The sequence below is a fragment of the Pipistrellus kuhlii genome, unplaced genomic scaffold (genome assembly GCF_014108245.1).
Source record: "Pipistrellus kuhlii isolate mPipKuh1 unplaced genomic scaffold, mPipKuh1.p scaffold_m20_p_7, whole genome shotgun sequence".
Taxonomy (NCBI): Eukaryota; Metazoa; Chordata; class Mammalia; order Chiroptera; family Vespertilionidae; genus Pipistrellus; species Pipistrellus kuhlii.
Genome location: NW_023425573.1, coordinates 38,188,988 through 38,203,877, shown reverse-complemented (window position 1 = coordinate 38,203,877; position 14,890 = coordinate 38,188,988). Strand labels below are relative to the sequence as shown.

At 43.8% G+C, this 14,890-nt stretch overlaps 1 protein-coding gene across 5 annotated transcripts; it reads left to right on the top strand.

Annotated features, from left to right (window-relative positions):
• Positions 1-1,012: 1,012 nt before the first annotated feature.
• Positions 1,013-14,556, top strand: CDCA7 (cell division cycle associated 7). 5 transcript variants are annotated; one of them, XM_036421847.2, is made up of 10 exons: positions 1,013-1,172; positions 4,793-4,918; positions 5,338-5,574; positions 8,127-8,354; positions 8,657-8,734; positions 9,635-9,838; positions 11,444-11,581; positions 12,151-12,300; positions 12,720-12,856; positions 13,232-14,556. In XM_036421847.2, exons 1-10 carry the CDS (start codon positions 1,152-1,154, stop codon positions 13,260-13,262), a joined length of 1,350 nt encoding a protein of 449 aa, XP_036277740.1. In that variant the 5' UTR covers positions 1,013-1,151; the 3' UTR covers positions 13,263-14,556. The 5 variants fall into 5 exon arrangements, with proteins under 5 accessions (XP_036277740.1, XP_036277739.1, XP_036277742.1 ...); XM_036421846.2 differs by having other exon boundaries at positions 8,118-8,354; XM_045575417.1 differs by having other exon boundaries at positions 1,066-1,172; positions 4,673-4,918; positions 8,118-8,354.
• The last annotated feature ends 334 nt before the right edge of the window (positions 14,557-14,890 follow it).

The window sequence follows — 14,890 nt, the reverse complement described above, 5'->3', positions numbered from 1 at the left end:
ACCAAGTTCCTCCCAATTCTTCCAACCCATTGTTCCTGTGCATTTTTACTAGCACACAGTTTTGTATTAATTGCATCGGAAGAGGAACGCCATGTGTTCACGCATGCTCTCTTACTAAAAGGAATTATTCCAGAGAGAAAAAAAAGTTTTGAAGGGGGGAAATGGAGTGTTTATTCCAAGCACTTGTTTTAAATGTAAGATTATAATTAGGGTCTTTTAAAAACAACCCGGATTATTTTGATTTTTCTTCTAAAAAGCAATTCCCCCTCGCTCTTTACAAAAATATGTCTCTTCGTTTTGTCGTAGTGTCAGATTTGAGTAAAAGCAATTCTGATTTAGGTGATTCTAATTAGGTGACCAGTGAAAAGATCTCCTAACCATGTTACTACCGTGCTTAGCTTCTATATCCACTCTAGTAGATAAAGTCTTGGCATCGCCCTTTTCCTAATTTAAAAACCTCAACTCTTAAGTAAGACAACTTGGTTTCTTCTGCTGGTAAGAAAGATCCGGATTTAACACATTTTGTAGCTTTAGAATAGATAATGGCGTGGCTACCAGATAAGAAGTGCAAACAAGGAGTGGAGTTGGTGCGTGGTTCTTTGATTTTTATTTTTTTAATAATGCAAACTGCAGGCCGCTATGGAAGGGCTCAGGGCAGAGACCCACAGGACCCTTGCGGGTTCCCCAGAGCCCTCATCCTCCTGTCTTCTCCCTGCCCCAAATTCATGCTAATCGTCCTGCTACCCCCACCCTCACCCTCATCCCCTCTCCAGCAACACCAACCACTTTCGCGCCGTTCGCTCAGGACCGTGCAGCCACATAAAGAGAGGAGTCCTGGAGCCCTAAAAAAACCACTTTTTCAAGGCGGATTTTAGGGGATTCCCAAGGCATGCACTTGGGTGCATCATATCTGGTGAGCCTCTTTTATTTCTGGGCTGAGCGGGCCGGGCGCTCGGGCGGGCCGGCACCACAACTTGCAGGACCTGCGTGCGCTCCGCCGCGGGAAAGCCGGCCCGAGCCCCGCCCTCCGGGCCCGGTTCTGAGCGCCGCCGCCCGCCCGCCCGCCCGGCGGCTGCTCGCTGGGACCGCGGCGCACGGCCATCGGCTCTCTCCTCTCCAGACGCGGGCCCGGGCCCCGGCCGGCTGCCACCATGGATGCTCGCCGCGTGCTGGTGAGGGCTGGGTGGGCAGATCCGCAGGGCGGGCGCGGTGGGTGCGGGCCGACCCCCTCCAACCAACTCCCAAGGATGGAGTGCTGCTCCTCCGCGGGCGGGCCGTCCCGGGCGGCGCCCCTTTGGGAGAGCCCCCCCCATTTTGTGTAGTTGGGGTGACTGGGGTCTGGGGCAGTCCCTGCCGGGCGTGCGCAAGTGGTGCGCGGCTGTTCCGAGATTTGAGTCATTTGCGCGATTTGCAGGAGGACGGCTGGCCGCGGTGGGGGCTCCGAGGCCACGTGGAGTCGAGGCGCACGTGCGGGACAGCGCCCGGGGGCTGGCCAGTCTCCCCATGGTGTTCGCGGGGGCCCCCCACTGTGTCCGCGGGCCCGATCCTGGCCGGTGGGATGCGCTCCTGGTGACTGGACCCTGCAGCGCCCCGGCCCTCGCCAGCTCCCCGCCCGCCCGGGCCGCTGCTCGCCGCTCAGGGCCCGTGGGTTTGCAGTTTAAAGGTCTTGCAAACACTTTGGTGGCGCACACGGGTCCCATGCGGTGATTAAGTACAACTGAATCTCTTGGAGCTCCAAACTTTTGCAGCCTTTCACTCTTTCCCCATTCCTTCCCCCAGCCCCCGGCCTTCCTCTCACGCTGCAGGATGTTGGCCCAGGGGAACGTTAGTTAACTCCTTGCTCTTAACGGAAACCGGAACGTGGGGTCTGCCCCAGGGGAGCGGAGGGGAGGAGGTGGGGGCAGGGTGAAAAGGAAGAATGTGACATGCTTAAAATAAATATCCACAAGTGGGGAGGCTGGCGGGTGGGGGGAGCGGGCTGGGCACCTGGGCTCAGAGACATCGTTGGTTTTCAGGGTGAAGAGAGCCATGTGTGTAGCTGAGCTTGGAATCGGACGTGCCTCTGTGCAAAGTCAGGCAATCGCTCGCCTTGAATAATCCCTTTCACCTCTCTGAAGCTCAGCTTCCCGTTTGTTAAGTGGGAATAGTTGCAAAGAATGAATTATAGAATGTGAAAGCATACTTAGTACCTGGCACCGAAAACACCTGCGAAGTGCTATTCGTTATTGCCAAAGAAGTTTATCTCAGTCATAACTATGTGCGTGTTTCTTCTTCTAGTCGTTTCCTGCAAACATTTGCCTAGTAACAACTTTTGGCATGTGCTGACTTGTTAAAAGCCCAGCATGTATTTCCCTGACTGCTTCCAATGGAATGTTTTCCTCGAAACTGTCCTGAGCCTTTGCTTGCAGATAGATTGATGTGTAAATGATGATAATTCCTGCAGTAATGCAAGAATACTGCTGTTTTTAGGAGATTGTAGGCTGAGTCCTCCTTCCAGCCCTATGATCTTGGACAATAAATGTCATCTCCCCTGAGCCTCTGATGCCCTTGTCTGAAAAATGGGATTCTGACATCTTTTTAATGTGTAGTGGCTCTACCTTTTATTATATTCTCTTGTCTTTCTAAAAGGATAAAAACTTCCTAAGATGATTGAATGGAGTCTACTTTGGAGCATAGGATGGTTGGGTACCATCATCATGAAAATAATTTTATTTGCAAGAGACTACTTCTCTTGAAATTATCGTGTTTTCTTTGATTATAAAATCAATTAATTATTGACCGGTTAATAATGCAAGTTAACTGTCAACTGGTTAATAATGAGGGTTTTGTAATCCAAAGAAAATATAATAATTCCAAGAGAAGCATCAAAAGTGCTTTATTCAAAGTAATGTCCATCTCTAGCTACTTCCCCCATCTTTAGGTAATTTGTGGATCCGTCCAATAGAACTTTTCTTGTTTTGAGGCAAACCAATTCAGAGACCCGATTTTCCATTTCTTCATACGTTTTGAAGTGCTGCTCAGAAAGTGTATGTGCCATGGATCGGAACAAGTGGTAATCTGAAGGAGCAAGGCCTGGTGAACACGGCGGGTGGGTTCATACTTCCCAGGCAAGATCTTTTAACGTGTCCTTAACTGGTTTTGAAGTGTGTGATGGTGCGACATCATGAAGCAAAATTACTTTGCCATGTCTTCTGGCACATTCTGATCAAAGACTGGTTCAAATTGATTATTTGTTGTCGGTAGTGATCACTATTAATGGTTTCACCTGGTTTTAGAAGCTCATAATACTCCACACAAAACACAAAGCCTTATCTTTCTGAAGCGATTTGGCCTTGCTGTCGATGTTGATGGTTGACCTGGATCAACCTATGATTTTGTGCATTTGGTATTCTCAAAATAAATCCACTTTTCATCACCAGTTACAATTTGATGCAAAAAAGATTCTTTTGTGCCCTTGAAGCAACATTTTACTGATGACTTTGTGGTTTTCCATTTGTCTTTCGTTCAGTTGATGTGGCACCCCTTTTCCTTCCTTTAAAATCTTTCCTATTGATTGTAAACAATTGGAAATTGTTTGCTGAGCAACGTTCAGTCTTTCTGCAAGTTGAAAGATTGAACACATCTTCATCCAATAATGCTTTAATTGTTGGTCTTCAAACTTTTTCGGTTGACCTGGACATTATTTGTCTTTCACATTGAAATCATCACTTTTAAAGCGTTTAAGCCATCTTTCACAATTATCTCGAGATGGAGCATGTTCACCATAAGCTTCCTGAAGTATATGAATTAAAGTAATGAATTAAAACTTCCCACAAATGCTCTTTTTGGGGCACGAAATTCGACAATTTTAAGAGTAAAAATATCTATGATGTTAACACCTTCAGAAAATTTGACATATGAAGTTTTGAAGCTTGTTGTCAATACAACAAAATAGCATACATATCAAGTCGCATAAATATCAACCTAAGTGTAACTCCATCCATTGAAAAGAAATCCGCATTATTAACCGGTACACCTAGTATGAATGAAAGAAGCATTTTTATATCTACAAGTAACTTGTGCCTTATGAAAGGACTTCTTAAAACTTAAAGACTCGTAGAGCAAGTGTTAAGAGCTTGAAAGTCGGGCCAGGCTGGTAGAGTGCTGGGGTGGAATCGGTATACTCCTGGGTTTGGAGTTCTGTTTGACCTTTAACTTGGCTCCTTGGACATTTGTTCTCTGTGTTGATATATCCTATTTGTAAGGGCTTGTGCTGAAATCACTGTCCCCTCCCTGATGGGAACAAGGCCTGTTGGAAAGCCTGCCATCTTGAAATAGAAGTCCTATCCAGTTGTGTAGTGTGGGGACTTGGTGTCATAGTTTATAGCCCTAGGCTTGCAGCAGAAAACCCGATTAGCCTGATTTTAGCTGAAGGAGAGAAATCACCCCAACATTTTTCACTTTTGAAGGACCCTTAAGGGCAGATTTTGGGAGTTTGGCATTGAACTCGTTGGGAGCTCAGTATAATGCTGAGAGCTTGGGGGCTCTTTAGGTGGGTAGTGAGGTAGCTCTATAGATATATATTTAAGGTGATAAATATTACAGTTTTCCTTCAGAGGGGATCCCTTTTTAGGATTTTAGTTAGTTTTGAAAATTTTTTATAGCAATTGCAAATACACCTTTTCCTATACAGCGTTTAAAAAATGGATATATCTGTGCTGTTGGAAGCTACTAAAAAAAAAAAAAAAAAGATGTTTTAGTTAGCCACTGTGGTGAGCATCCCACTTAATGGTACTGCCATTTCCATTTGCAGCAAAAGGATCGCAGAGTAAAGACGAACTTCAAGAAATTCAGCTATGTGAAGTTGATTTCCATGGAAACCTCGTCATCCTCTGATGACAGTTGTGACAGCTTTGCTTCTGATAATTTTGCAAACACAGTAAGTGCTGCCTGAGAATAAACAGAATTGAGTCTGCAGAGCTCAAAATGCCCCAAATGCTTTGTGCGTGATTAAAACTGCTTGCTTTTTGCCTGCATTTCTATACAGCGGTTATGAAAATACAGTGTGCACTGTAATTTCATTTCACTTTTTGCTGTGGTTCTAGGTAGTAATTGTTGGAGGTAGATTAGCTACTTATTCTCTCCTTTTGAAATGTCGCCTAACCTAACATGCTTGATGATTTGCCATAACAACTCAGAAATCATTTGTAAACCTCTGAACCGTTTTTCTTTGTAACAAAAGCTATTCTCTTGTAGTGCACTTGTGAATGTGATTTGCTCTCTGCACGGTTTATGGGAAATTGGTTCTTGAAAAAGGGGGGAAAGATGCACAACCACATTTATTTATTTATTTTACAGAAACCTAAATTCAGGTCAGATATCAGTGAAGAACTGGCAAATGTTTTTTATGAGGACTCTGATAATGAATCTTTCTGCGGCTTCTCAGAAAGTGAGGTGCAAGATGTGTTAGACCATTGTGGATTTTTGCAGAAGCCAAGGCCAGATGTCACTAACAAACTGGCCAGTATTTTTCACGCCGACTCTGACGATGAATCATTTTGCGGTTTCTCAGAGAGTGAGATACAAGATGGAATGGTGAGTTTGAGAATTTCACCAATATCAAAGAAATACGGTACATTTTGAGGCGTGATGTACTTGCTTTTAAAGAGTTTTTTTTTCTTTCTTTTCTTTTAATTTTCATTTGAATCGTGCCAGAGATTCTGTGTTATAACATGTGAGAGTCTTTAGGCCTTAAAGCAGTTTATAAAGTAGTCCTGTGTGTAAAGCCTGAACGTTTTGTAGGCTCTGAAAATCTTGGAAACTGCTAAGATAAACCTGGCCAACCTCCAGATTTCCATTGCCACAGAAACCCGGCCTAATTGGAGGAAGCACATGTGTGTCCTCAAGATTAGTGACATTCGCATTTAGGTTCAGTTGCCCAGTCCAGGGCCTGGCATGGACCAGGCCTTTGGTGAATGTTCCCTTAGTAGGTGCATGTGTTTGGGAAGCCAATGCTAATGCGTGTGCTGGGCCCGAGTGCAGATTATGACCGTTAGGGCCCTTTCTGCTTCCACTTCTGCTCCTTGGACCTGCTTTTCCTGCACACACTGCCTCTCACCTTTTTAACCTCTCCTGCTCACACTGCCGCTCACACTGTCACTCGCACTGCTGCTGTTGCACCTGGGTGTCACTCTCCCTGAGCACACCGTTCAGTTCTGCAGGTGGTTTCTTGTAGCAGGACTTTCTTGACGAAGGAAGCCGTGTGCTGATTTGCAGGCAGGTGCATGCTCTGCAGCTCCGTGTGGCCTGGCTGCCTGGAGCCACACTTGAGTGAGGCTGACATAGTGAGAGAGCCTGACCAGGGAATGTTTTCATGGCTCTCATCACTTGACAGTGGTGCAGCATTTCCTGTAATAAGTAATACTGGTCTCCATCAGTGCATGTTGGAGATGTTGGAGTTAGCGCCAGGGCAGCTCTGAGAATCTGGATGTGACCCACACATAGTCTGCAGCCCGAATCGCTTCTGAGTATTGTTTCAATTCTTTGTAGGTCCTGAGTGTTGTAACCAATAAAATGCCAATCAATTAAAAGTCTTCAGAACTCATGAAAGTCCATGTCCCCCCCCCCCCCCCCCCCCCCCCCGTCATTTTATAGTTTCAATTTGTGCACACTAAAAGTACATGAAGAGTAGTAGAAGCTGTGGGGGTTTTTAGAAATTTTTGAATTTTGAAAATGGGTTTTCAAGTTGTGAAGGGGGATATTTTTCTTGTTTCTTTTTCTCAACCATCACAACCATCTATTTTAGGATAATTTTATTACTCCAGAAGAAACCCGGCACCCATCTGCGGTCACTTTGCATCCTTTCCCAACACCCTCACCGCTGGCAGCCACCAGTCTGTTTTCTGGCATTCTGGGTTTGCCTGTTCTGGACTTTTCACAGAAGAGGCACCATACAATATGTGGTCCTTTGGGGCTGGCTTGTTTCACTTGAGTGCCTCCAGGTTGTGACATAAGCCAATACTTAGTAGCTTTTTATTGCTGAGTCGCATTCCATTGTGTGAACGTACTGCGTTTTCCTTATCCCTTCATCAGTTGATAGATATTTGGGCTGTTTGTACCTTTTGGCTATTATGGATAATACCGCTACGAACATTGATGTACAAGCTTTTGTGTGGACAAGCACTTTTGAGTATCTCCCTAGGAGTGTAGTTGCTGGGCTGTAGCGCAAGTCTGTTTAACCTTTTGAGGATCTGACAGACTGTTCTCCAAAGTGGCTGCACCCTTTACATTCCCCCCGGCAGTGTGTGTGGGTGTGAAGTGGTATTTTGTGATCCTGATGTGCATTTCCCCAATGGCTGGCTAATCGTTATTAACACATATTTAATGATGGAAACCTAGATTACGTTAGAATAAGGACTTTCTTATTTTAGCCTTATGGTAAGGGGATTAGAGAAGTAACTAGAGTATCAATTCATAGAGACAGGAAGCAGCATGGTGGTTGCCGGGGGCTACGGGGAGGGGATGGGAGCTGTTGGAAGGGCACAGAGCTCCAGTCGGAGATGATGAGAAGGTTCTGGAGATGATGGTGGTGATGGTTGCATACCAATCTGAATGCATTTGATAACAGTGAACTGTACACTTAAAAATGGTCAAAATGGGTAATTTTATGTTAAATATATTTTACCACAATTTTTTAAAAGTAGATTAAAGCTTAAGCCATCTTCAGTATAGTTTAATATTGCCATTAGCATTGAAATCATGTTTATGGGAGAATACATATTTGTTCCTGTAGGGATTCTTTTGAAATACATAAAGATCTATTTTTAAATTAAAAAGAGAGTTGGGATTTTCACATAAAAAAAAAAAAAATGGCCCAGAACCACTGGCTTAGGGACTGTGAAAACGGCGTATAACAACGTGTCCCGGATAGGCTCCCAGAGTTACACTACACTCAGATTGTTGTGTGTATTTATAATTCCTGGCTTTGTTAGCCAGAGCTGCCAATTAAAGTGGACAGTTAAAGTGGCCATTTAAAATGATGTGATGCAAGCATCTTTTGTTAAGAGGCGATGTAGCCATGCTGGTGCAACCGGGTCAGCAGACAAATCACTGATAACTCGATTGTTCTGATTAAGCAGCGATTACAGCCAGACCATGCAGGCTGCAGGACCCGCAGTCAGAGCAGGCGGGCCGGGCCGCTCCGGGTGGCCATGAAGTTTCCGGCCCGAAATACCCGGGGCGCGGCCAGCAAAAGGGCAGCAGCTCCAGCAGCCGCAGAGAAGTCTGTGACCGATCCCAACTCTGATTCAGAAGATGAAAACGGCATGAATTTTCTGGAGAAAAGGGCTTTAAATATAAAGCAAAACAAAGCCATGGTAGGTATCTCACTCGGAATGTGTTAGAATGAACTCTTCCAGCTTTTCTCCAAGCCACTTGTTGCTTATCTGTGTCAAGAATTGTTCTCAGCGCAGCTATGAAGTCGTTATTTGTACAGTGTGTGCTTTAAAATGTGTTTCTTTCCCTGAGCTCACTTTTCCTTTTTAAAAATCTATTAGTCTTGGTAAATGTGTAGGAGAAATCAGGAACTCTGAGATATACGACAGTAATTTCCATAACTTGCTCATCTTCAGCAGCTACGCTAAACCAGTAATTTCTGCTTCGTTTCCTTCCTTTTCAGCTTGCAAAGCTTATGGCGGAATTAGACAGTTTCCCTGGCTCCTTCCCTGGACGGCATTCCCTCCCGGGCCCCAGATCAGTAAGTGCGCCTCCTTGTCTGTTCAGTAGTGTCTTGGGCAGGTCTGAGGTAGGTTTGTTAGGATGTTTGAAAGCCCAGTCTCCTTATTCTGTGTGATCTTACAGACAAAGAGGAAACCTTCTCATAGCTCGGTGTGGGTGTGTGTGAGAGGGATTTTATAGACAAAGGGAACAGAGGGAACCTTCTCATACGTCTCTGAATTAGACTCTTCCTTAGATCCCGGGAAGGGGAGGCCTCCCTGTGCCAAGCTTGCGCAGTGCTCAAACCCCTTTTGGTTGGTTATTTCTCTTCTTTCTAACTAGACTAAACCCCTCAAGGGCACGGACTAAAGATAGGAAAGTATTTTTCCTGTATTCCCAGCATTTGCACATTTCTCTTTTCATGGTAGATACATAGTAACCGATGTTTTTAAAATCTGAGAAGGAAACAAAATGTTTTCGTAACCAAGTCATGGCCTAATATATGTGAGTATATTCTGAGGACTTGCCCAGGTTGTGGGCTCCATCCCGTGCCTGAGTGTGCAGGAGGCAGCCAATCAATGATTCTTTCTCTCTTCTCATTGATGTTTCTATCTCTCTCTTCTTTCCTCTCTAAAATCAATTAAAATATATATTTAAAAAAAAAAAGATGTAGAAAAGGTTGCTTTGGAAAACGGGATTTATTCTTACATCGTGATTAAGTAGATGAATAAGTAAATTATTTCTCAGTTGGAGGTAAACTGGACTTGGTGTTACAAAAGCAAAATGATGACGGCTGTTTTGTTTTTTGGCTCATTGTCCATGCGTTATCGAAAGGACAGAAAGTCAGAAAACGGAGCTCTCCCTTTACACACGCACCTAGGAGAAGGTGCCACTTCTCTTCATTCTGGAACAAATGGGTTCTGTCCTGTGTCTTGTTTAGCAATCGAAGGCACCCCGAAGGCGCACATTCCCTGGCGTCACCTCCAGGAGGAACCCCGACCGGAGAGCACGGCCGCTCACCCGGTCTCGGTCCCGGATCCTCGGGTCCCGCGGCGCGCTGCCCGCGGAGCAGGAGGAGGAGGAAGAGGAGGAGGACAAGTACGTGCTGGTGAGAAAGAGGAAGACCATGGACGGCTACATGAACGTGAGTTCTCCACATCTGTGCTCGCTCTTCTGTTTTCCATCTTCTGTAGGCCCGATACCAAAAGATTTACATCAAATGTTCTTCTCAAACCACTCAGAATTGTTAATGTCATACCAAGTTATTTGGTGATTTTTTTTGAAGTTATCGATAACAGGGTAGCCTTTTCAAGAAACTTCAAATAACATTTTATAAACTGAAGATAATTAGACCTTTCCACAGATTTTCTTGCTCCATTGACATACAGTATCCTCATGAGTTTTATGTAATTTTAATCCTCACCTGAGGATATTTTTTTTCCATTGCTTCTCAGAGGGTGGGAGGGAGGGAGGGGAGAGAGAAACATTGATGTGAGAGAGACACATTGATTGGTTGCCTCCCACACTTGCCAGGGAGTGAACCTGCAATGCAGGTACATGCCCTTGACCAGTAATTGAATCTGAGACCCTTTGGTGTCCAGGCTAATGCTCTAGCCATTGACCCACACTGGCGAGGGCAATTTTAACTTTTCATTCTCTTGGAATTTAACATCTGACATGGATTTCTTTTGTTCATTGAAAGAATTGACTAAACTTACATCTTCACTACATTTGTAATGTCTGTGTCCTGTAGGAATTCTGTGGTGTATCCAAGCCATTGTTAAAGGTCTTGAGATATTTGTATGGTTTCCATCTTCTATGAATTTTGTCATGAACACAAAGTTGTGCATTTTTTATAAAGCTGGTTACACTCAATACCTTTGTAAGGTTTCTCCCTAGTAAAGAATTCTGTTATGTCCCAGGAGGCTTAAACTTTGGATAAGCCTTGCCATACATTTGTTTGGTTTCTCTCAAAAATTTAGAGTGGTGGGCAAAAGTAGGTTTACAGTTGTTTGTATGGAAAAATATATAATACAAGAATAAATTCTGTGTTTCCTATACTCCTGACCACACTTGTATATTCTGTTATCAAGTGAGGTGTGAGTCCTGGTTACAGGCTTTTCCACATTCATGAGTTTTTATATGTTTTCTCTCCACAATGGAGTCTGACATTGAGTAAGTCTTGAACACTTAACCTAAGTTTTATCTCGGTTATATGTGTAAGGTTCCTTTCTACTTGAATTCTTTGATGACCCCCAAAGCTTGAGCTTGGAATAAAAGCATTGCTACATAAATTAGGTTTATAATGTTTCTGTTTAGTGTTTTCTGATGCTCAGGAGGGCTTGCAAATGGGGTAAAAGCTTTGACACATAACACTACCTGTGTAAGGTTTCTCTCTACTGTGGATATACTTATGTTGAGGAAGATTTGAACTTGGTCTGTCGAAAGGTATTATCCCACTGACTACATTTTTAAGTTTTCTCTCCTATATATGGATACTCTTATGACTCCCGAGTTGTGAATGTCTGGAATATTTGATGATGTTTGTTAGCAGGTGAAGGAGTCCAAGTTTTCTTTGTCAGCTTTTCTTAGTTTTAGGAATCATTTCCTAAACTTAGGACCTGTCTCCTCCCCATAAGCCTTAAGAAAGATTTCCCAAGTTGAACTCTCTGAAGGAATGATGAGTCGGGTATCTGAGACCGGGTCTGGGAGAGCTGGTCAGGTCACTGTCCGTGCTTGCTGTTCGCAGGATGATGACGTGCCCCGAGGCCGACGTCCGGGATCCATGACGCTCCCGCACGTCATCCGCCCAGTGGAGGAAATCACAGAGGACGAGCTGGAGAACATCTGCAACAATTCTCGAGAGAAGATATATAGCCGTTCCTTGGTAAAGGCCCCTGTTGACTTTATGAATGAAAATGTCCACGTCTATGAGAGGAAGGATAGCCTCTATATAGAGTTTTGCTGATGTTCTAAACGTCCTAGCATATGGGATGTGTGCCTGAGTCTTTCTTTCATCGGAGGAAAGAGAGTTTTGTTGCATCCTTGGGATCAGGCCCTCTTAAGTCTTCAGTAGCATTAAATCTTTTGTGCTAATTTAGAAATTGGTTCACCCAGCATATATTTCCTGTGTGTCTATTATGTGTGCCTACATAGATGGGTGCTGGGGATGTGGTGGTGTGCTAAAGATTAAAAAGGGTTCTGGGCAAGCTTTTTTGCATGTTAAGACCTTTACTTGAAGGAAAGACATGCAGATAATATTGAATCTGCCAGCTGCATGAAATCACCATGCTTGAGATACTTTCCATGTCCTAGCATATCCACGTGTATATAAGATAGGAAATAAGATTCAAAATGCCAGACTGCCTGTAAGGGAGGACACTCTAAATAAGTCGGTCTTCTCTACAGAAAGCAGTGTTGTCGTCGTCGTTGTTGTAATTTGCTTTTTATTCGAAGGGGTCTACTTGCCATCAGTGCCGCCAGAAAACCATCGATACCAAAACAAACTGCAGAAACCCAGAGTGCTGGGGCGTTCGGGGCCAGTTCTGCGGGCCCTGCCTTCGGAACCGTTACGGCGAAGAGGTCAAGGACGCCCTGCTGGACCCGGTAGGTGACTGGGGGACTTTGAAGGGCAGGCTCCAGCTGCTTGGCCAGAGAGATGGCATCGGTGAAAGGGTTGAGCCTCCTGCTGTGGGGCTTTCATTTCGGGGAAGGCAGGTGAATTCGTAGTGCTCGTGCTGGGTGGGTGTGAGCCCTTCCTCAGGCCCGGGACCTGCATGCTCAGGGGAATCTGATTCTTCGTTCCTGTTCACCCCTGGTAACTGCCTTGTGGCTTTCTATGCCGGAACTCCTAAGGGAACATTAGGCATGACTAGTGGATATTAACCATGTTAAGATTTTTTTCTTTTAATAAAAGAAAAGATGTAAAAGCGATTGATGATACCAACCTTAGAGGTTTAAATAGGGGTAGATAAGTAAGGGGAAGAGAGGAGTAGGTTTAATTGTGCCTTTTTCCAATTCTGCAGAACTGGCACTGCCCGCCTTGTCGAGGAATCTGCAATTGCAGTTTCTGTCGCCAGCGAGATGGGCGGTGTGCAACGGGGGTCCTTGTGTACCTGGCCAAATACCACGGCTTCGGGAATGTGCATGCTTACTTGAAAAGGTAATGATTGCTTTTTCTCTCTTCCACACCCAAATCTTACATTCACTTATGTGTCTTTAATAAAAGGATGGTAGAAGCCAGAGGAGTGGTTACCTCAGGGGTTAGAGAGATGCAGGTATTGACCGGAAAGGGGCAGGCACATTGAGAGTCTTTTGGAATGTTTAAAACATCTGCTGTCACCTGGGTCGTGGAGCTGTGTGTGTGTGTGTGTGTGTGTGTGTGTGTGTGTGTAAATTCGAGATGTACACAACATATGTTAAAGCATGTATGTTATAACTCAATAAAAACATTTCTAAAAGAGTGAATTAGGCTTTCAAGAGAGAATTCTTAGTTTGAAAACAATGCCTTGACATGTTTCCTTTTCTTTTTTTTCAGTCTGAAGCAGGAGTTTGAGATGCAAGCATAGTATTTGGAAGATCCACTACCTGCCTTCCACTGTGCCTGTCTTCTTTGTTAAAGTTTTCAATGTTGTCATGCGGTTGAAACCCGAGTTAAGAATCCTGATGATCAGTTTGCTTTGTAGGAAACTCAAATCAAGTTAGTCTCATCGGACGTGTTTCCCAGCATCACGGAGGCATGTTTCCCGCTGTGCTCTGCCCTCCTGCCATTTCTTTGCTTTCTCCTGCCCCTTCCCTCACACCATCCCCCACTGTTTACAGTGGGTCTCTCTCACCCTCTAGTTTCTGAATTCTTTTAAAATGACAGTTTTATGAAAGCATGTTTGATTTAATCGATGTTGAACTAGCCCTGAAATCCACCTATGAAACCAAGCACTTAGAAACGCGGTAGCGGTGTTAACTAATTACATATCTTGAGATCAGCCCTCTAACTTGTTTACACAAAAACAATGGGCATAATTGTCACACTAGTTGATACTTCTTACAGAATCAAGGCCCAAAAGTCTTAAAACCATGTGGAGGAATGAGGTAGCTGTTGGAAAGTGGGGTGGACATGTTACTTTGGATGCCTCTAATGAGACTATTTCATTGTGGTACTTATTATACAAGTAGTCACCGCTGGGATTTAGTTGCTGATTTTTTTTTCCACCATGAGGTTGGATGGTACATCGGGCTCAAACTGTCACAATCCAAAGACTTGTGGATAGTGCTATATTTGCAGTCATTATAGAAAAGACATCCTAAGAAATTAGTATGAAATAGGGTGGTTTGAATTCATGATATAACCTTCAGTACAATGATAGCTTGCCAAGTTTTTTTCATTTCTTGATCATTTTGCATGGAAAATTGATACTAATATTAGCATACAATTTGCAGTTTTTGTTTTCTTGAAGAAATTTTTTGTTTTCAGACATAAGGTAGAGGCTTTTACACAAGGAAAGCTAGCCATGAGGTTCGAATTGAGGTTGCAAGCACTTTTAGAGCAATGAGAAGTGCCTCTTTGGAGATGGGTGACTTTCCAGGTTGTTGACTTGACATCTCTGCCAGTTTAGTTTCTGGGCAGATTTCATGTGTCTCCTCCGTCTTCCTCTCCCCGTTTTTTTTTTTTTTTTTTTTTTTTTCATTAATCACTCGGTAGAGCTGGAGTCTGAGAGTTGTCCATTTCCCTTTGCATGTGCAGCCTGTTGCTGTGTCCTTCCAGTGATGCATACGTGGAGCTTGAATCAATAAATGTAAATAGGCTTTTGATCTGTAATGCTTTTATATAAAGTTTCTATTTTGATAATAAAACATTTTGTTCTAGCTTGTCTGCTTTTTAAAGTCTATAATGCTCAATCTTACTGCACTAAATTTTAATTTTTTCCTCTTATTTAAACATCAGACTATTTCTTCCTTTTCCAATGTCCCTTTTGCATTAAGTTTCTGAATGCCAAAGGCTGGCTCCTTTGAGCAGCACCTAACTTGGTGATAGGACTGATCGCTGGGATCAGAAAATCTACCAAGACAGACAGCTAGATGGCCAGATAGAAAATAGCATGTGCCCATGAAATTTTGCAATGTTTCCTTTACCATTTGCCAATGCAGGTACAAACAGCAATTTCACAATACTTAGCTTGCTTTTATCAACCATTCAAAT